The sequence below is a fragment of the Macrobrachium rosenbergii genome, chromosome 24 (genome assembly GCF_040412425.1).
Source record: "Macrobrachium rosenbergii isolate ZJJX-2024 chromosome 24, ASM4041242v1, whole genome shotgun sequence".
Taxonomy (NCBI): Eukaryota; Metazoa; Arthropoda; class Malacostraca; order Decapoda; family Palaemonidae; genus Macrobrachium; species Macrobrachium rosenbergii.
In genome coordinates this window covers 34,158,965-34,181,968 of record NC_089764.1, presented here as the reverse complement: position 1 = coordinate 34,181,968, position 23,004 = coordinate 34,158,965, and the positions used below count along the sequence as shown (strand labels likewise).

At 38.4% G+C, this 23,004-nt stretch overlaps 1 protein-coding gene across 10 annotated transcripts in view; it reads right to left on the bottom strand.

The window, feature by feature from the left end:
- The window catches only part of LOC136852010 (sodium/mannose cotransporter SLC5A10-like), a 78,822-nt gene that overhangs the window by 17,982 nt on the left and 37,836 nt on the right, over positions 1–23,004 (bottom strand). For 9 of the 10 annotated variants that reach the window (XM_067126475.1, XM_067126473.1, XM_067126471.1 and 6 more), the window contains 6 exons: positions 6,592–6,663; positions 5,450–5,554; positions 5,006–5,170; positions 1,889–2,087; positions 1,371–1,591; positions 736–979 (listed from right to left, as the gene is read on the bottom strand). In XM_067126475.1, coding sequence (XP_066982576.1) covers positions 736–979; positions 1,371–1,591; positions 1,889–2,087; positions 5,006–5,170; positions 5,450–5,554; positions 6,592–6,606 — 949 coding nt within the window. In that variant the 5' untranslated portion in view covers positions 6,607–6,663. Of the gene's footprint in view, positions 1–735; positions 980–1,370; positions 1,592–1,888; positions 2,088–5,005; positions 5,171–5,449; positions 5,555–6,591; positions 6,664–17,980; positions 18,415–23,004 lie in introns of those variants that run through there. The other variant, XM_067126472.1, reaches the window with a different exon arrangement.

Below are 23,004 nucleotides of genomic sequence, written 5' to 3'. Positions count from 1 at the left end.
TATAATTTTCTTATAATTGTTTCAAGCTATAAAGCTATGCCTACTGATTAACGTATACGTATAAATCAGTAATTTGCAGGGCTATTGATCTATATTTTTCCTAGGCCTATAGATTACTGCATTAATCAAATTCAGTATTTTTAGATAAACTCGTACTGGTCATATGCTGGGAATTACTCTCTAAATAATCGTGTGTCAAAGATAACTGTTTATCTCAAACCTTCATAATTTAATCACCATGCGTTGCAATTCTTACTATAAACTATTAATTCCACCAATGATACATCAGATTAATAAGAATAATTTCAATGCTCAGATTGCGCATCTGGCGCAACTAATGTTTCGCAAACTGCAAATAGTTTATCAGTCATTTGTTTGAAACCGTTTATTATAAGTACGAGAGACTTGACTGACGTAGTACCAAAAAAAAATCACTATTATTTTAGTTTCTGTATTTCACATTATAATTACCAACGTCACGTTACCTAAAAGGCCTTATATATATATATATATATATATATATATATATATATATATATATATATATATATATATATATATATATATATATATATATATATATATATATATATATATATATATATATATAATATATATACTGTGTGTATAATTCAAATTTACAGTTACAGAACTTACTGAAACCACTTCCTACACCCCCATGGTTTCCGCTTCCTCATATAGACTTCCCAAGAACGTATTTCAATTTGCACTTACCAGTAGGTAAAAGGTTTAAAACCAGTTCAGCATAAGCAATGTTGCTGCATCCAGATGGATTGCCACAGATTGCTCTGCACGCATCAGGGGTGGCACAGGCGACTCTGTCAGGGTAGAGAACTCTGGCGGCCATCCCTGGTATCACCAGCAACCACAGTGGAAGGAACTTCAAATAAGCTGCTAAAACGCAGCCACCTTTAGCGTGACACATGCTTTTGCTCGCCAGCGTTCTCTGGACTATCACCTGAAGAATTCACAAAAAAAAAAACGTTTGAAAAATGACTTGGTAACTAACTTGTCAAATTATTATAGTAGCTACATGAAGTAAAATCCAAAGATCTTTCTGGAGTACAATCAAAAATATGAAATTTCCAAAGAACTTAAGAGTAAATATTCTAGTTTGGATTTATTTGGTTCTCGAACAGAGTAAAATATTGGAGTTTAGCATTCTTCACTTTAAAATTCACACAAATCTTCCTGAAGCTTATCATTTAGTCTTTTATTATCCAATGCCTACTTTACCACGAAGTCAGGTTATCACTTTAACTCTTTACAAGCTGTCTTGACTGTTATTATGTCGATCATGTGTTTGAGAGAATCTTATAATTACAAGTAATTAACTGATCACACTTTACCTGATCGGTGCACCAGTACCATATCGCATTCAGCCTCACGCCTATGACCATCCCAGTCCACGGATATTCACTTTTTCCCGGTTGTACAGATCGAAAGAGGCTCATGTAATCCTCCGGTGGGTTTCCGCAGGAATTATTGAACAAGTCCACTGACTGGACAGACGCCTTTGCCTCTGGGTAAGCATCGACCAGTGCCTGGTAGCCCCCAACGGCGTTGAGGGCTTTTGAAAACGAGCAAAGATTTAGACTAACGGGATCTGAGAGCATGACAGTTCAGTACTTGAGGGCATATGTGAATTCTACTGCAAAAGCCACAACAATATGAACCGTTGTAGTCATGGTACTACAGCAGCTCTAGCTATATATACAGGGATTTAAAAATAAAGAAAGCAAGGTCTGTATTCCAAGTCAACAAAAAATTTCAAAGATCATAAGTTCTATGACAAAACATTTAAAAGTAATTTTCCAAGAGATCATTCACTTGTAAGAAGGAATATCAAATTTTTAAAGCGACTCACAGGTTCCCATCAAGATGAACGCTCCAACAACCATGAGTATAATCTGAATGAAGTCTGTCCACACCACCGCCGCCAGACCGCCAACAATGGTGAATATGGCTGCTATTCCGAGTAGGATGAGGATGCTGATGTACAGCCACTCGTCGGAACTTTTATTCATGGCCAGCTGCATAAACAGTGCCCCAGCATACAGGTCAGCCTGGTGAGTCAGTTGGAAGGCTACATTAGATGTGCAAGACGTAAATAACTTCAGTACAAAAAGAAAGGTTCATTAACTCTCTCTTCCTTGAGGTTGAGTAGCTGAGAGAGTATTACGCGAGCAATCTAAATTAATGGAGTCGTCAACTTTCTGGAAAGCCACAACTAGTGGTAGACTAATAATGAATCTGGCTGTAGTCCTAGGATGTCTGTACTTACATATAAAACTTCTAATTACAGAGCATAATTCAGAAAAGTACATAGTTCATATGTACCTAATTATATGTACAAACGTGTGTGTGTGTGTGTGTGTATATATATATATATATATATATATATATATATATATATATATATATATATATATATATATTAAATTTTATACTGAAATTTTTATCGCACCGTGATCTATATACGGTCACGAAGCTTCAAATGTCATTTAATATCCAATTCACGCTTTTTCGGAAATATCCCCAATGGGGAATTACCACTGAAGGGGAATTTTATAATTGGTTTGACCGTCGACTGGAGTTGTTGGAATGTAACTGTGTCGAGGGATCGAGACCCGGCGGTATCGGTCCATTTAACTCTTATAAAATTCCCCTTCGACGATAATTCTCCATCGGGAATATTCCCGAAGTAGCGTGAATTGGATATCAAACATTTGTAGCTTCGTGAATTCAACCATTAAATGCTTAGTGGAAAAGATGTTGAGTCAAAATTACTTCAACATTCAAGGTCATTTTGTTGAGTTCTCCTCTGCCAGCAGAATTTACCTAATAACCTACAGATGGAGTTACAAAGAACATCAAATTATTTACTGAACAAAAAATTAGAACAAAATTGGGTTTTGTTGTACGAGGGACTTTCAAAATCAAGTTTTTATCTGTAAGTGTTCTTGAAATAAAATGGTGAAAACTACAAAGCCACAATGGATGTTTAACACATTACAAAGTAAATTAAAATATGTCTCCTTATTTCTTCTACCATTAAGGAGCAATGAAAATTGTTTCTAAATGTTCTTGGGTGCCAGAAAATGTCTCACTCAACAGCGTTTCCCAAACTTCGGTCGATCATGGTCCCTCGAAGCTGTTGTTACAAAAGAACCCTTGGTAATTGTTCCTAGTAATTTTGAGTATCAATATAATCAACAAGAAAAAGATTGTTTCATGGCTATAGCTTACAGGCAATATAAAGATGAAAGCTGAAAGGTATATCTACTTTGTACCAAACGTACAGAAGCTTTATATCTTGTAAAAAAAAACATTAAACTACAAACTGCTAGTGTGAGCAGCTACATGCAACACAAGCATATATATTTAACACCACAAGTAGCCATTTATATCGAATTCACTTTTCCTCGGGAATAACTATCACAGGGACCAGCCACCTGTCTTCCGGCCTAGTACAGACGACAGTGATCTATACATTCAGCTCACGCAAACTTGTATTCCATATTGCATGAAGAGAAAACTTGAGTGAGATGGATGAGCCTAGCCTGCATATTAAAGACAAGGGCTTATTTCTGGATGCTGTTTTGCGCACGAGCACCGACCAGAACCATCGTCCACAAAAAGCCCGGCTCGAAATTTGTGCCTGAGAACACCTGCTCTCAAATTAACACCCTGTGAAATGCCTGACGCTTTCTTTGATAAAACAGCACTCCTGTTACGTTTTCTTTGATGAAACAGCACCCCTGTTACGTTTTCTTTGATGAAACAGCACACTCCTGTTACGTTTTCTTTGATTAACAGCACTCCTGTTACGTTTTCTTTGATTAACAGCACTCCTGTTACGTTTTCTTTGATGAAACAGCACTCCTGTTACGTTTTCTTTGATTAACAGCACACTCCTGTTACGTTTTCTTTGATTAACAGCACTCCTGTTACGTTTTCTTTGATTAACAGCACTCCTGTTACGTTTTCTTTGATGAAACAGCACTCCTGTTACGTTTTCTTTGATAAACAGCACTCCTCATTCGCACTCGGTGCGGGAAAGACTGAGGAATTCCTGTCGGACACCTGTCGAGGGGCCTGATTAATGTAGATTTTATCACAGAGGAGACAAGGAGGGTTTTTGGTATGCAGAACTGGTGCTGTGGGCTGAAGCAGATGCATGAGATCGGGAAACTAAACGAATGTTAATGCAGACTCGGGAAGTTGTCCTTCTTTCGGGACAAGGATTGAAACGCATGAGTTAAAGGCCATTTTGGTGTACGTACATAAAGAGAAACACATAATAAAGGTACATTAAAAACAGCGACCATGATAGAAATCAAGTTGAGAAAAGATTTGATCATTCAACGTATATAACAGATGATGTGCTGTACAACAGGTTAATTTGCAATATCCTAAAGCAAGATAGATTCATTAAATATATGTACTCGTAATATATACAGTATGTACTGTATATATAAAAGGACCTCATTCAAACTGGATGGTATCTAATGGAGTATTTATTCAGAAAAAGTTACAAGCTTTCTTGGCCAAACAGTCCACATTATCAAGTATCCGTACGGGTACTTGATAATGTGGATACCCTCCAGTTTGAATGAGGTCCTTTTAGTAATTCTACTAATGCACAGAACAACTGTGTATGTATGTGATAAATGTGTGTGTGTGAATTTTATTTGAAACTAATGCACAGAACAACTGTGTATGTGATAAAGTTAATATATATATGTGTGTGTATGTGTGTGTGTGAATTTTATTATGAATAAGTTGTAAATCCTTCTAGCCTATCCAACAAGGCAGTTAAGCGTAAGGACACAGAGACGCAAGCAAGGAAGAGTTTTGTCATATTCTCCAGACCGATACTGAAACAAACAAACAAACAAAAGCTAACAGTTAACAAACATCTTTTTCATTTGCTCTTTACGGCAAGGAAAGTGACGCCAGCGCCGGGGAAAACAACACTTACGGATATTTTGGTGAAGATGTACAGGATGAGGGCCAGAAAGGACAGGTAGATCCTGATTCTCTTGCCTCCGAACCTTTTGCTCAGGTACTCCGGCATGGTGTACACTTCCGAGCTCATGTACACAGGTACGAAGAGCCAGCCAAGCATCATCAGGGTGTACACTGACTGTGATGAAAGCGAGAGAGAGTCGACTTAGAACGCTGCGTCAGAGAAATTAAGAAATGCAGGGGTTTTCAATGGGGAAATGGTGCACCAGGTCGGCCATGGGGGTGTTTATCAACCCTTTCCCTGTCACCGTCATCACCATAATAATAATAATAATAATAATAATAATAATAATAATAATAATAATAATAATAATAATAATAATAATAATAATAATTGTTATTATTACACTGACGGAAAAGAATTGTCCTTTGTAAGCTAAAGAGATGAAAAACTCACCCCCAATTCGAAGCCAGCCACCGCAATGCCCGAAGCAGCCCCAGCCCCGGCCAGACCTATAAAATGACCTGACCCAATGTTGCTGGCGAATAGCGACGCCCCAACCTATAAAAGAAAACAACGTGAGCATGTAACTGGTGGGTAATGTGAGTATGAAGGAGAAATTTCATTTTTTCTTTCCAAAACAATATCAAATGATGAAGTGGAGATTTAAACGACACGCATAGAAGCAAGAGTGGTTACCATTTTATATTTGCACTCTCAGCTGTAATGTTACACTGTTCAAAGCCAATAGGTTACCATATGATAGCAGTGACAAGGAGACGGTGTTTCAGCACTGATTACAGGACTGATCTCTGTGCTTTAAATATACTGTATTTTGTTCCGCCTTCTGAAGACTAATAGTACGTACGGAAAATTATAAGTTAGGTCCTGAACTGTCCATCTGTAAATTGACAGTTGCAGAAGAAGTATGAGGACTGAATGGGTAACTGTTTGTGGTTGAAAAGTCCCCTTGTAATGAAAATGAAACTTGTGCAATGGTCCGCAGTGGCTGATTTTTTCAGTAAAAGCATTAAAAGATAGAAACTAAGTTCGATAAACGGACTATTTAATTTGAGGTGCGCTTGGATTGTGAACTCGGAGATAACCCAGTTTTAACCGAAGCAATAAAGAAAATAATCACTTGGAATGGTTTACAAGACTAAGGAACTACGAGAGGAATTATCAATTTTAGAAATCTGGCGTGACTGAAGTTGGTATCTGAAGAAGAAGAAGAAGAAGATGACGACTCGGCAAGAGTTCTGTAGTTGTGAAGAGCCGATCATTAACAAGTGAAAACTGCGCCGAAGCAATCGAGTTTTCTGTACAGCGTATAATGCTGTATGAAACTCTCTACCGCGGTCCATTAAACTTCCAGCGAAGGTATCCTACTCGTCTTAATTTCTGAAGTACTCAAATACTTCTTTCGCCAAGAGGACGAGATTTGTCCTTTGAGTGCTGATTCGAGAACAAAATAATGCTTGAAAAAGAAAATCGACTTTTCACATAGGTTTCATCAGCCTAGGCATTTATTTAGACTGCCATATTCGTCAGAAAAAACGCATTAAATAAACAAGAATGCTGAAAAAAAATAAACTTACGGGAATCCAGTGCATGTCCCTCGATGCTAAGAAATAGCTGGAGAGGGTTCCATGTTGGTTTCTTCTGGAAGACTGAAAGAAAAACAATAAATATGAATACTCTGGACATAAACAATAGAGTGTGTGCGCCTTCAATAAATTCATATTGAACCTGTGTAGGTAAACACAATTTTAATAAGTATTACTACGTACTTGTGACTGTGTGTGTGTTTCAATAACTGCCCAGAGAAAATTAAGTCAAGAACTTTTCAGCTATGACAACGTTGAAGTCGCGTGTTAACAAATTATCAAATCATTCAGAACGTCTTCGAATTGATAATGAGGTTACTTAGACCCAGGCTCAGACTCACCAGCAGATCGCATGTTCAGATTGTAAGTGATGTAAGTGTCGTCTGACACTAAGTGGCAGTTGCATATTCCACATACTGCCCATGCCAACCACTACTGGAGTCTGCTGGGTGGAATCAATCTCTCTCTCTCTCTCTCTCTCTCTCTCTATATATATATATATATATATATATATATATATATATATATATATATATATATATATATCTATCTCTATATCTATATATGTCTCTCTGTATATATATAGATGTAAATGATTTCACTCTAATTTGAATGTCCAAGTACCATCCACTAAATTTACTTTAGAATTAGAAAAAGACAATTGCCTCCCTTTCTTAGATGTTTTAATACATAGAAAACCATTTCAATGCAAATTTACAGTAGAATTTATAAGAAACCAACCAACAACTTAAGTTATGTCCATTGCTAATCTGGCCACCACCTTAATACCAAAATATCCATTTTTTCTTTTGTGCTTTTACGAGCATTGTGCGATGTCAGTCCCCAGTATTTAAATCAAGAAATCGAATACATAAGAAAAATGGGACAGGTTTAAGTTACCCTTACATACGCTAGATATTTGCTATAGTAAAGCCCACAAAAAGTTTTATAGTGAAAGTAACATGGAGAAAGAACCCCCTAAAAACATTCTTAGCCTGCCTTATTTTAGAGGTTTTGAAACCATAAAATCATTGTTAAAATCTTTTAATGTCAACCTCGTTCTTTCCTATAATAACACAGTAAAAGTAATTTTAATAAAAAATAACCCTAAGGAAAGCAACAACATAATATATAAGATACCATGCTTGGCCTGCTCTTCTTTATATATAGGTCAATCTAGTACAGATTAGAAGTGGGAATTAAGCAGCATAAATATTCACACAAAACTGGGCAAACAACCAATGCAATATTCATTCATGTCAAAACTCTCACAGGTTCAACTGAACTGACAATTCAGTGACTGCCAAATCGAAAGATTTCTCTTCATGAAATCTTTTAGAATCTGCAATTGTACAGCTTACTTCCTGTGTAATTTCAACCTTAGCCCTGGCGTGTATTACTTGGACCCCTGCATTAGTAAAATGTTCAAGAATGACCTTAAAGATAAAATCACTGACTTAATTACTTATTAGTTAATTTATTTTGCAAAAATTTTATTGTTTACCAAAAGTAGAATATATAAAGTGTTGTACTTTGATAAATATGTAATCAGCTTATTCATTCCAAGGCCAGTTCTGGTGGTAAATCTCTTCCCCTGTATAATCCTTTAATTGGCTCATCCCTGCTTTCCAGTCAGTTGGGCTAATCCTCTGTAAAACCTCTCAAAGATTTACCTTTGTTTTGGTAGGTCAGGTCCTCAACTATGTTGGATTCCAGGTGCAGCTGTTCCTTATAATCCCCACCCCTAAGGATACCTGTATGTCATCTGTCAATTATACAAGCTCTCTTGTACCCTTATTTTTATATTTTTCATCAGTCTGCTAGTAAAGGACCATGTGTCGAAAGGTTTAGCAACCACTCCGTTGTTTCACTTTTCCTTTGTGGCATTTGCCTTTATTTATATATATAATATATACTGTATATATTTATGTAATTCCAACAGAAAAAAATTACAACACAAGGTAAGAGCCTGACCAGTTTCTATTCAATCCGGATCCTCATCATCAATCTTTTATGTGAATTCTTTACTGAGGGACGGTGGATCTTTGGTCATGGTCCATTCGTTGTCTACTATGCACGACTGATTCCAGCTGAGAGGAATTCAGAGCAATCTGCTCATTATTCTTGTTAGGTTGCTAAATATTCAAGTAAAATACTTAAAGTATATTATCTTCCACCTCATTTATTTCTGGTGAGCGTGAACTAGTTCTGATTTCATGTTACTAACCTTTATTCGATGGAGATAGACCGGCAGTTATTCTGTGCCTAATCATACTTACTATTCTACAGATTCAATAATCACGCAAATAAATATCAATTTTCCGTTCTATATGTTGGGCAATGTTCTCAAATTAATGAAGGAAAGAGCCACAATATTTTGACCCGATTCTTATTGGTGAAATTTCAAGACGCGTTGATTTCAAAGATCGCAACTCATTTTGTGGTTGTGCATAAAGCCAGAATTCTAAGTGAGCACAAAAGGGAACTCAGACGGACGCATTCAAGTTATTTTCAGTTCAACTTTTGGACCTTGGATGGTTCTTTCTAACTAAATTATCAGCTATAAATAATTTCATTAAATCGCATTCTATAGTCAGTAATAATAGGCCCAAATTCAACCTTCAGTTCTGTAACAAGTTCTTTTACCTATGAAGTAACTGACATTTTTAGATTTCTGAAAACTATTGTGACGGCTTTGTCTGTCCGTCCGCACTTTTTTCGTCCGCCCTCAGATCTTAAAAAATGCTGAGGCTAGAGGGCTGCAAATTGGTATGTTGAGCATCTACCCTCCATTCATCAAACATACCAAATTGCAGCCCTCTAGTCTCAGTAGTTTTTGTTTTATTTAAGGTTGAAGTTAGCCATAATCGTGGTCAAAGTTTCATGGGCCGTGGCTCATACAGCATTATACCGAGACCGCCAAAAGAGAGATCTATTTCCAGTGGCCTTGATTATATGCTGTGGCGGCTATACAGAAAAGTCGATTGCAACGCAAGAAACTTCGGAGCATTTTTTACTTGTTTATTTTGTAATCGAAGTGAATAACTGTCAACCAACTGTGAATTCCATTTTATTATTTATTATAAACAGTAAGAATATATTTTATCTAGTTTCTTTTGTTCAAAATGTCTTAAAAGGACAATTTGCCATCTTTTTCCCATTCAGTTTTAGACTAACTCTCTGGAACCAGCATTTTCAAGTCTTGTGGGAAACAAAGAGAAAAATCCCCATCAATCATCTAGAGCATGAAGACATCATAAACGTCCGGAATTAATATGACAGCTACTGAGAGGATTAGACGAGCTAAGAGGAGGTTACGAGATGGGTAAAAATGAAAGACTGATTGACAAAGCGATCCAGAAAATGGCAAAACATGTCTTCTTCTTCTTCTTCTTCTTCTTCTTCTTCTTCTTCTTCTTCTTCATCTTTTCCCACTTCTATGTGGGGTCGATGTTTCTGACATCTTTCCTCCACCTGGCTCGGTCAAACTCATCATCCTCTGACAACGGTCTCTCAGGTCTTCTCTAACTACATCCATCCACCTTCGCTTTGGTCTTCCTCTTGCTCTCCCACCAGGCACCTCCGTCTGCATCACTCTCCTCCCTACATATGTCTCTTCCCTTCTCATCACATGGCCATACCACTGCAGTCTTCTTTCCTGGGCCTCTTTTGGCAGTTCCACGACTTTAGCGGTTCCTCTTGTTCTTTCATTTTTGATCCTGTCCATTTTTGTTACTCCACACATCCACCTGAATATTTTCATCTCTACAGCATCCAATTTCTTCTCTTGCACTCTCTTTACCGGCCATGTTTCTGCTCCACACATCAAAGCTGGTCTCACTACTGTCTTATACACTCTTCCTTTAACCTTTATACTGATTCTGCAGTCGCACAAGACACCTGACATCTTTCTCTAATTTTTCCATCCAGCCTGCACTCTGTGTGTTATTTCTACATCCAAATTTCCATCATCAGCCACTGCTGAACCAAGATACTTGAATTTTTCTACTCGGTTCAACATTGTCCCTTCCATACTAATCTCAGAGTCTTGATCTTCATTAAAACTTAGGTATTCAGTCTTCTTCCTACCGATCTTTAAACCTCTTGTCTTCCAGCACCTTCCTCCATTGTTCTAGTTTTGACTCCACTGCCCCTCTGTTGGTGCTGCATAACACGATGCCATCAGCAGACAACATGCACCGGGGGGATTGATCACTTACTCCTAGAGATAGCACATCCATTATCAGGTCAAAAAGATATGGACTTGAAGCAGACCCCTGATGTAAACCAACTCGTACTGGTATCCACTCAGTTAACCCAACACTGCTTCTAACCTGCGTTTTTGCTCCTTCATACATATCTTGGACCAACCACACATACTTCTCCGGTGTTCCCTTTATTCACATGCACTTCCAAACCTCTTGGATAGAGCACCACTCCGAACCTCTTGGAGTGGTACTCTACCGTATGCCTTTTCCAGATCTATCAATACTATGCGGAGTCCCGGTGTTTTTCCATCATCTGTCAGAGGGCAAGCACTGCATCTGTCGTTCCTCTTCCTGGCATAAAACCAAACAGTTCTCCACCTACAGATGTTTCTTCTCCAAGTCTTTGATCCATGGCAAAACATGATGGTGATGATAAAGAAGGAGAGTACGATGACAGAGTCACACAGGCGGGTGGTCAACCACTCTGAATGCTGTCAGTAATTTATGAGCGATGTTTCTTAGAGTATTTTTTCCATCTTCTCCCAAGACTTAGAGACTGAAAACGAAATATAAAATTTAGGCCACAGGCCAAGCAGTGGGACATATGATAAGGTCATTCAGCGTTGAGAGGGAAGCAGAGTAAAAAGGTTTTAAGGTGTAACAGGAGGAAAACCTCAGAGCAGTTTCACTATGAAACAACTGTTAGGAGAGGTAGGAGAGTAAGATGGAAGAAAGATCATATGAACGGAGGTGCAGTAAAAGGAATGAGAGGGGTTGCAGCTAGGGGCCGAAGGGACGCTGCAAAGAATCTTAAGAAATGCCTGAAGTGCGCCGAGTGAGGTGCGCTGATGGTGCTGCCCCCTACCATACCAGAAAGCCCTAGGGAAGAGGAGGCCGCGTTGAAAGGTGGATAAGGATGGAGGCCGCTGGTTCCATGAGAGCATCCTTCAGTCAAATTTACACAACCACACTCGTCACATACCTTCTTTCCACGTTTCATAGTGTTAACCAAAATAGGCCTATAAGGTTTTTGAGCTCATTTTGTCTTTACGAAGGGCCTTTTAATTTCATATATGTAATGTGGAAAGAAGGTATGTAATGAGTGTGTTTGTATATATATATATATATATATATATATATATATATATATATATATATATATATATATATATATATATATAATATATGTATATTGTATATATATATGTGTGTGTGTGTGTGTGTATGTGTAGGAATCATACAAGTATTTGTATGTTTTAAAAAATCACAACAGATGCATGTGACTTCAGTATACATGTGGATAAAACAATCAGTACAACATAGTTATTTTATTTAATCTGGGCTATTTTACATCTTTTTAATTTGACTTCTGCATCTGTCTGTCATGAAATCTTGTAACTCAATTTTCGACCTGTTCCCTTTGTCTGATGGACTTGAAATTTTGCATGGTTACTCAATCTCGGTGACAGTACAACCTTACAAGATCAGTAGGTCAGCAGTGACCTCTAGTGACCTTACGGTGACTTCTCCCGTATCTCAGGATTTGTATGAAACTCTCCGGATTTTTCACAACTTCTTTGACTCGGTAGACTCTATCTTCTATGTAACCCCTCCCCCTTCCCTCTTCCATCCACATTCCCCTCCCCGTCCACCTCCCTGCACATGATCAAGTGTTAATTTAGCTGTGTCCTCCCCCCCCTCCCCTTCTCCCTTCCATCCCCTCCCCTTCCCCCACCTCTCCCACTACCCCTTCCCTTTCCCTCACATACCCCTTCCTCCTCCACCAGCCCCCCCTCTTTCCCATCCATCTCCTTCCCATTTTCCTCCCCTCCCCTTCCCCTACCCCTTCCACCTTCCCTCCCTCTCCCCCCTCCCTCCTCTTTCCCCTTCCATCCTCCTTTCCCTCCCCTCCTTCCCATTTCCCCTTCCCGTCACCTTCCTACGCCCCCCTCTTCCCTCTTCCCTCACCCTCCCCCGCAAACGGATATCAGTTTCGTTAACTACAATCATAAATAGGTTACAATTTCTGTCAAAACTAAAAAGTAAAAAATAAAAAAAATATAAAAAAATTTTTTAAATGTGCTTTTATTAAAATGCACTAAAAAATTGAAAAATTTTTTTGAGGCAGACCAGGATTTTCGTACAATTAATCATGTCTACAAAAATAAAAGCGTGGGGCCCCAAAAATGGAAGGAATTGCTACAGGACAAGAATTAGATTTTTTTTTAAATTTCTTGTAGCAATTCCTTCCAAGTTTGGGGCCCCACGCTTTTATTTTTTGTAGACACGATTAACGGCGAGTCTCAAAAAATTTATCTTTACTTTTTGGTGCATTTTAATAAAAGCATGTCAATAAATATTTTTTGCTTTTTTTATCGTCTAGTAAATCAATACAATCAGCTAATAACGACAGGATCTACATACTTCCCACTTGGCAGCCACACCCGCTGTGAACAAAACAAAAGCGCTGTGTAAATGCGTTCCAATAACGGCACCAATAACCGACAACACGACACTATTAATTACGAATCACACTACGGTGCCAATGTCATTCAGAACAGCAGATCGACAATTGCCGTTAATTTTTTATTACCATCAGCAGGTCGTCAATGGCTCATTTGCACGACAATCTCTCTCTCTCTCTCTCTCTCTCTCTCTCTACCATGGATCAACTGCAAACTCACACACACTCGGCGTCACACACACACACACACACACACACACACGAACACACAAAAGGCATTTACCATGGATTTCTCCTTTCTCTCCTGGACATTTCGCCGTTTCTATTTCACGAGATTTCATGACTCTCCCCCAGAGCGTCGGATCTTGACGACAGGGTCTTTGTCGAATCATTTTTGCGCACAAACACACCCTTAAGTGTGCGCTGTACGTATTCTTAATTAATTACTTACTGGTTTCAAATAGAGACAGGGATGTATGTGTATGACTACGTTCGGCAACAAGCAGAATTCAATTCAACTTAAATACCTATACCTTGCCTCAAGACATTTTCTATTACTAAATCCTGAGGCCAGACGTCCAACGCACAGATACTGAACATTTTACCAAGCGAGAATGTTTTCTGATGTTTAGCAATCCAAATTCTTTATTTCAAAACACTAGAGCTTCGTTGGTCCTGACGATTCTGCAGCATACCTAGCTTGTAACATATCTGTATCTTGCCGGTATGATCCAGGTTTCAATGCATGGAGAAAAAAGCGTTGTAACATCCCACAGAGCGACTGAAACTGGACGACTCGACTTGCATCATCCGAGGCGCCCTCACGCGGTCAGAACACCGCCGTGAAAGTCACGAGATATCGTTGTAATTACGATGGCCGCCCAGGGGGGAGGCCCTTTAGGCCAATGATGGGAATTGATACGCGGTTCAGCCGATCCGTTAAAGCCATTGCAAGCGTTTTATCTCAAATTGGTTCATTTATAACCAACCACAAGACTCATGGCGGCTCAACTGGTCAAAACGAGTGACAGTCATTTGCATCACGCAATATTCCGCGCCCGGCAGCGTCGTTCATCTCATTATTATCGTTGAGATTTTCGAACCAAAGCGCATTTGATACTTACAGGCCTTTCAGCAGCCTCTCACCCCGCGATCAAAATAGCTAATTCCTCTGACTTTCACACGATTTCCAACCATTAGTCGTTTGCTTCTTGCATTCTATATCCTCTTCTGGCTGCGAGATTCCGAAGGCTTTTGCTAGGACCACTTTTTCAGATGATCGAACACCGGTGAGTTTGCTGGTTTCTGACGTAAACGAACATTGTTGTTACTTTTGTAACCGTCAGATGGAAAGGCTGATAAATAGACGAAGTATACCAAGGCATGACATGCAGATGCATGTTTACAACGACAGTTTCCCGACTGAAGTCTTAGTTTTCTCCAATAAAAAGTCGCAGTTCAGGTAGGGGTCACCCTGCCCCATAAAAACGCCAGAATTGACCCACTGGCGGTTCCACCCTCTTAAACACCTAACTTCCAAAGATCGATCCCGAACGCTGAACCGCTCTTTCTGTATTTGACAGACGGATCTAAATGGTGTTTTTTCATGAGTACAATAAAATGATCATGCATAATTATAATAATTAAATGATTATCGACAGGAACTTGTCGCAAGTTAGCTGACCGTGTCAAAAGCTAGGTAACAATGTCATTCCTCATTAGTCCAGAGTCTGCATAATTAAGAAATAGGTATACGACGTATTCCACCACCAACGGCCTCTTCCCTCCCCCCTCCAGCACCGCTTTAAATATCTAACGAAGAGAATTAGCAACGGACTCAACACAAGTTGGGGTCCTTGCGCAATGGGGTTGTACTGTATTCAAGAGCTTTCCGCGAAACTTCCCTTTGAAAGAAGCAACGATGACTGATCCACTGATTAAAAAAGAAGGGTTGGCGTCGCACAACAAATGTCATCAACTGGTCTGACGAAGCTTTGTCTAGTATAAACTAAGATAATCAGTTTAACACCAATACTGGTTGGGGCTAAACTACAGCTGGGATTTTTCAACAAAACTTACACACACACACACACACACATATATATATATATATATATATATATATATATATATATATATATATATATATATATATATATATATATATATATATATATATATATATATATATATATAATTACTAACGAGTATTCTGTATGATATAATGAGGAAATATAATATATACTGTGTGTGTGTATATGTATATATATATATATATATATATATATATATATATATATATATATAGAGAGAGAGAGAGAGAGAGAGAGAGAGAGAGAGAGAGAGAGAGAGAGAGAGATATATATATATATATATATATATATATATATATATATATATATATATATATATAAATAAATGGATGTATGTGTGTACATATGTACGTGTGTGTTTGTATGTATGTTCCATCATAACTCTGAAATCCATTGAGCAATTTCAACCAAACTTGGTATACATATGGCTTATTATCTGGAAAAGAATACTGTGGAGGTAAGACATCACTGGCACCAAAAGGGTTGAGGGTGGGAAGGAGGGTGACATTTAAAAATAACCAAAAAATGACAGGTATTAACATCTAATCCATAGTTTTCAAGGTTGCTGAGATGAATACTGACACTTCCAATGCCTTTTAAGTAAAAGTTCAGCCCCAATAGGAAGGGGTAGTGAGAAGGGGTGAAAAATAAAATGTCAAAAAGGCATGTATTAGCATCTATATAATCCCTAGTTTTCGAGGTCGTTGAGATGAATAGTGACATTCCCAGTGCCCTTTAAGTCCAAGTTCAGCCCCTGATAGGAATGGGGGTGAGAAGGGGTGAAATATAAAATGTTAAAAATGCTGGACAGTGCAATTGAAGCAACTATCTTAACATGAGAGAGAGAGAGAGAGAGAGAGAGAGAGAGAGAGAGAGAGAGAGAGAGAGAGAGATTTATCAGTTGTCATTCAGAGTTTTCCTGGGCAGGGCCGGGCTGGTCAGCTAGTATATATATAAACACTAAGCTAAAAATGCCGTTTAATATCTAATTCGCGGTACTTCGGGACCGAATGGGAATTATAAGTGATAAAGGATTTTGTCAATTAGGTACCAAATCATTTATCACTTATAATTCCCCTTCGGTGATATTCCCTAAGTGGCGCGAACTGAATATTAAATGACTTTTGTCGATTAATGTTTGTATGTAAAATGTCACGATGATGTGAAAAATTCATATATATATATATATATATATATATATATATATATATATATATATATATAAAGGCACAATGTCATTACACTGACTGCCTGTCAATATATTCAATAAACATAATCTTCAACATATCAACACGAGCAGGAGAGCAAATGCTAACAAATCGAAAAAGTTTTCAAGGTCATCTATAATACGACAGTCGATGATGCGCAAATATTTTATGGTATGCACGAGGGCCATTTGGAGAAATTTTCATCGATACATCAACACAGGTGTTCATTGTCCCATCTATTAATCGCGCGCGGAACACGCTACTCAGGTCCTTCGATCCCCTTTCTGTCCTGGCAAAGACACTTTTCACGAAAAGTCCGCCAAAAAAAAAAAAAAAACACTGAAATGCGCGTTACACTGACTTATCTCATTTAAAATGACCTTCAAAGTGAAGACGCACAAATTTATGATGAATAAATAAGCAGTTCGCATTTCACGTACGAAACTGTGTGTGAAAGAAGTTGACATTCCTTGGAATTTTATTCTCCCGTTTTTTTCTGAGTCACACAGCCTCATTTCTCAGAAAGGGCTGGGCTTTCCAGCTAGATGTGGTTGCACTCAAGTTCCTCCCACACTCATTGTTCGTTTGTACATTCCCTTCGGCTTGGGGTGAACAGCGAACAGGGTTGCTTGATCGCGCCGAACTTTTTTTTATATCAAAAACAGAGGAAGGCTGTTCTCTCAAACAGAGGAGATTCCGGTGTTTCCAAGATTGGGATTTAAAACGACTGCGGATGACTCACGATTCTCAGAGAGAGAGAGAGAGAGAGAGAGAGAGAGAGAGAGAGAGAGAGAGAGAGAGAGAGAGAGAGAGAGAGAGAGAGAGATTCATTCAGTCGACATTCCAATAACTGTAGAACAAACCAGATAGTCGCATTCTACTGTATGAGTTTGTGGTTACAGAGAGAAGAACAAACTACGGGGGCCCCATATACACGCTCGCTCCAAAGCAATGTGGACTCCACCGCGGAAGGAATATTTGAGGGTCAACAAGTTTCAGAACAAAAACAAACATTTACTTTCAATTGAAGAACTACATATAAAACATATATATAATAATAGCCGACCAAAAACTTGTATCGTTAAGCTTCACATAATCATATGTGTATACATCCATTAATATATATATATATATATATATATATATATATATATATATATATATATATATATATATATTATATATATATATATATATATATATATATATATATATATATATATATATATATATATATATATATATAATCAGTTGCTTCATTCATTCCTTATACAACACTGTTTTGATCTATGTGCGTTTTATAAACATTTCTTTATGGAACTAAATGTATTTCCGCTCTGATTTACATTACAAACGGTTTCTTTATTGTAATAAACACGACTATATGGAATGGCAAATTTTCCTTACCTCATCAACATTATTCACGGATTCTCTTGGAGTTTCCGGTCCTTGAGGAACACCAGCCATTAAAAGTACCATAATGTTGGGCGGTACAGATCCTCTCTGGCGGTACAGATCCTCTCTACCGGCACCAGATCTCTGCCAGTTGATTACTTTTTCATATACTCTTTACGAAAAGCAGAACGCATGCTGTTAATTTTCTTGCCTACTGCATCTTTAGTAGCTGAACTATCTTTCTGCTGTCACTTTGAAACTAAAATATCATAAGAGGCTGACTTTTCACGCCTGACAGGTTAGTAAGCGCTTTTTATTTTCCATGATGGAGGTTGTCCTCTATAGAGTTCAATAAACCTTAACCAAAAGGTCTCCTCTTCCCGTGAAGTCGACATCACTAGGCAGTTCACTGACACAACCGCACTCTCGAAATGTTAGGCCAAACTGACAATATACTTCACGCCTCCCCACACACGGTGAAAAAGGTTGTCAGTGCTACAGTGCGAAGGCTAGTTTTTGGTAACCAAGTCCGTCATTTCAAACCACAGGTCAGTCTTTCAGTACAAACTACCCCCATACGCGCTCAAACTGGCTTGCAAACCTCTAGTTTGACAGTCTAACTGACGTTTGGAGTGAGCGTGTATGGGCTCGCTTGTATAGACCTTTTTCTAGCCCAGGCCTGAAGAAAACAAGAAAAGGAAAGAGGAATAAAGAAGGATGGGGCTTAACCACGCAGGAAACGGGAGCTGCTTCCTAAATGAAGAAATATGACAGGAAAAACAGAAGATGAGAATTCCAAAGCTTGGAGGCAAAAGGAAAGAATCAGTCACTGATCCGATTCCCACAGAGTAAATGTGTTAAGAGATGGCCTGACGAGGTGTTTCAAAGCAGTGACTGAGAAGGGGAAGGGGGAATCCTCTCCTTGAGCTCAACAGAGCTGAGGCCGAAATAGTGCCTGCAGAAGAGAGAGAGAGAGAGAGAGAGAGAGAGAGAGAGAGAGAGAGAGAGAGAGAGAGAGAGAGACCTCCTTCCTCCAGACAAAAAGAGGTGAGAGAAGAGTCACTGACCAAACGAATGGCCCTAGAGTCGGTCCTATATAAGCAGGAAACATAGGAAGAAGGCGCCAATTTGAGCGCAAAACCATCGCCAGGGACGGACAAGTCCCACACAGAGCTTTTACAACCTGACATGAAGAAAAAAACGTATAGCATCTCAACAAGAATAATAAATATACCGAGGCAGATTTATCAATCAAACAATATGGAATCCCCATGACAACCTAGAGGCAGCTTAAACGCCCAAAATAGATGGAAGTGATGAGATACTCAACAAAATTTTATTCATAAACAATCAAAGGATCTATAGTATGAGAGATGAGACAAAAACATGAAGAAGCTGCACCTTGGAGGCACTGAATTTCACTAAGTTACGGGATCTCGCCCCCCACCCCCTTTCAGGCAAGTGCTAAGAAATCTGATTCAGCAAACGATGAATGAGGTGTGTGGTCGGCCTAACAATGGCCAGACTTGATTTATCACCAAAAGCATGGATAGGATGAATGGCTGAGCAGAGAAGGTCACTGACAGAATAATTACCATTCATTTTCTTCTATTAGGTGTCTATGAAACGAGATTTCAGCCTGCGTGAGCAACCCTTGCTTGATGATGCAAGGGCTGTTTAAGCTTACTTCAGATATTGAATAGCAGGGGTATTTGAAACGGCATCAGGCTTTAAAAACAAGCCATCGCAACTTCGTGAAGGTTACAGTTTGCATTCAACACTCTAGTATAGCTGCTTTGCTGTTGTTATATTAGCTTTTTCCCTCTCTCCAGCCTATTATCTCAGGGTCTAGGTTTCTTTGAGGCTGGAGCAGACCAAATAGGGGTAGAGAATGAGGTTCTGACCCCCTTAGTCGTACGATGTAGGGAACTGTTTGTGAGAAAGAAGCAGATTAAGGACTAGGCTGATCAGTCATGGCAGGGAGTATGGGCATGCCAGGTTGATCTTTAAATATTCTAACCATATGACTTGGTTTCCTGTGAACCTTTTTTGCTGGCCATTACTTTGCTTTCCAGACTCCTGGGGAGCCACTCTGCCCTACGAAGTTAAGGGAGGCCAAACACACTAGAATTCGGTCTCACTTCTCCGACAGTCACAGAGGTGAAACGTCGTCTCCCTTAGCACCAGCCCTTGGTGCCTTGTCTTTGTCCACTGGTAGCCACGTGTGTGTAATTGAATCAACCTCATTGCAATCGTGCTCAACTGCACAGATGTTACAGGTATGTCTGGATTTTAGCAATTAATGCCAGCATCTGTTTCTTTCCCTAGAATCTCATTTTTTCCTTGTTTCAATATTTCCACTCTCCCAAGTCAAGCCCCTTCATCTACAAACCTAGTACCGTGCATTTCCCTCATGACTCAAGTCCAATACTGAATGAATTCTACTCAGTGATGGAAGTTAAAGCATTCCTCATTGTGTTAAACTCGTGCTAATTAAACCTAGAGTAATACTTTCCTCCATGTTGAATAATCATTTCAAGTGAGAGAATCTTTTGCATCTGTGAATGCTTACCTGGAAATCTTTTCCAGAATCTGGTTATCTGGCCACCTCCTGTTCTGCAACCTGCACCTTGTGAACATTTGCCTTACAAGAATTCATCTTATCCTCGCCAACGGCAAGATAATTTCCGAAGTTGATAGTCATCGAGAGCCGCATGTTATGGTTCTGTCAAGCGTTGTCATTGCAGAATACTCATTTCATTGTAGAAACCAGTTACTGATGAGTTGTTATAAGATTCTTGCTGTTCTCTTTTGTTTGGCTGTAGCCTAACAAGATAGATTCCATTCCATTTGTAACCATAACCGCTGTGCCACACTGAAGTGCGCAATTGATGGTTGGATTGCAAGCCCATCAAGATAAATTCTAGTAGTCTGAGTTACGTAAATACAGCAATTAAGATAATCTCCGACTTCCTGGTGACCTACCATTTTTTTGCTTGGTTAAATGTAATTACAAGTTAAGTGGGATCACGATTTACATTTATTTTCTTACGTACTGGGATCTGGGTGTTGGCCCATAAGGCAAACCTCAATTAAAATTCGTTTCTGATCTTCCAAACCTGACCCGGCATGTGATATAATATATATATATATATATATATATATATATATATATATATATATATATATATATATATATATATATATACACACATCTATCTATCTATATATACACATCTATCTATCTATATATATGTACAAAGTCACAACGATCGCTGAGTGCCACATCGATCTTAGCAGAACCAAGATCTAGATCTTTAGGAGACTACCGTGACGCGGAGGTCACGCGGGTCAGCTGCTGTTACGTAATAACGTTACGTATCATAAGGGTCAACATTTTGCACACCATGAGAAATGAGAAACATAACTCGCGGTAGGTTGAATCAGTATGGTAATAATTATAATCACTGTTATCACTAAAGCAATTTTCCATACCGCCTGTCTGACTTCAAACATGTCACGCTCACACGCTCAACACACATACACACACACGCACATATATACAATATATATATTATGTATATACTTTTTTCACTTGTACACATTACACGTGACTTTATATCCACAAATATTGAGCTACAATGTGCCTCACTGTATCTATATCAAAGGCCAAAGTTCAAATCCCGGCTGGAGGAGATACACTTGTCATAAGAAATGATGTTTGTGGTCATATAAGTATATATAATACTGAAATCCATCATATTAAATGACATTTATGATTTAAGTATATCTCAGTAAAACCAGACCAATGAGGAGCTGATTAACAGCTCTCCTTGAGAGGGCTGGCCCGAAGGATTAGACTTATTTAGATTTATTTTACGTGGCTAAGAACCAGTTGGTTACCTAGCAACGGGACCTACAGTTTACTGTGGAACTCCGAACCACATTATACTGAGAAATTAATTTCTGTCACCAGAAATTAATTCCTCCAATTGTTTCATTGGCGTCGGGAATCGAATTCCCCGCTGCTGGGCCAACAGCTTATTATGCTAAAAATTCCCCTTCGGTAACATATATGAAAATTCTACCCACCCCCAATGAGGAACTAAATGATATAGTGCTATATATATATATATATATATATATATATATATATATATATATATATATATATATATATATATATATATATATGTCTATTTTAATAAATAATTAGATCATAAAGATTCGTTACAAAGGTAGAAGTTGGTAGTTTAGAATGTGGGTAGGCCTACAGCCATACTGCAGGGTCGTCTCCTTGTACCTGAGACGGCATAACCTTCACCTTTTTCCAATGAACCTCGTGCATTTGACTGAATAAGTCTCATCATTTATTTAGAGTGTGGTGATATTGCACACATACGCATACAGTACACATATACAACATGTAACAGGGCCTCATTTTGACAGGATGGTATCGAATGGAGATTTTTATCAAAATGTAAGCTACAAGCTTTCAAGGACTAGCTGTCCTCATCGTCTGGTAGCCATCTGATGAGGACAGGAAGTCCTTGAAAGCTTGTCACTTTTTTTTTTTATAAAAATCTCCGTTCGATAACATCCTGTTGAAATGCGGCCCTGTTATTAATTAAGATAAAAAATCTCCGTTCGATAACATCCTGTTAAAATGAGGCCCTGTTATTAATTGTATTAATGCACAAAACAACTGTGCATGTGATCAAGTTTAATATATAATGTGTGTATATATATATACATATATATATATATATATATATATATATATATATATATATATATATATATATATACATATATATATGTATATATATACAGTACATATATGTTGCTAGGCTATGCAACATCTACCTTTGTAATGGATCTTGACGATCAAACGCTGAAACTAACCAGACATGACAGCGCGCACGCTCAATCATAATATATATTTAATACATTCGATATTAGTATTCCGCAGACTGGTCTCCTGTCCACATTCCAAGATCAGGAATTCTCGCTCTGTCTCTGAGTACACTTATTCC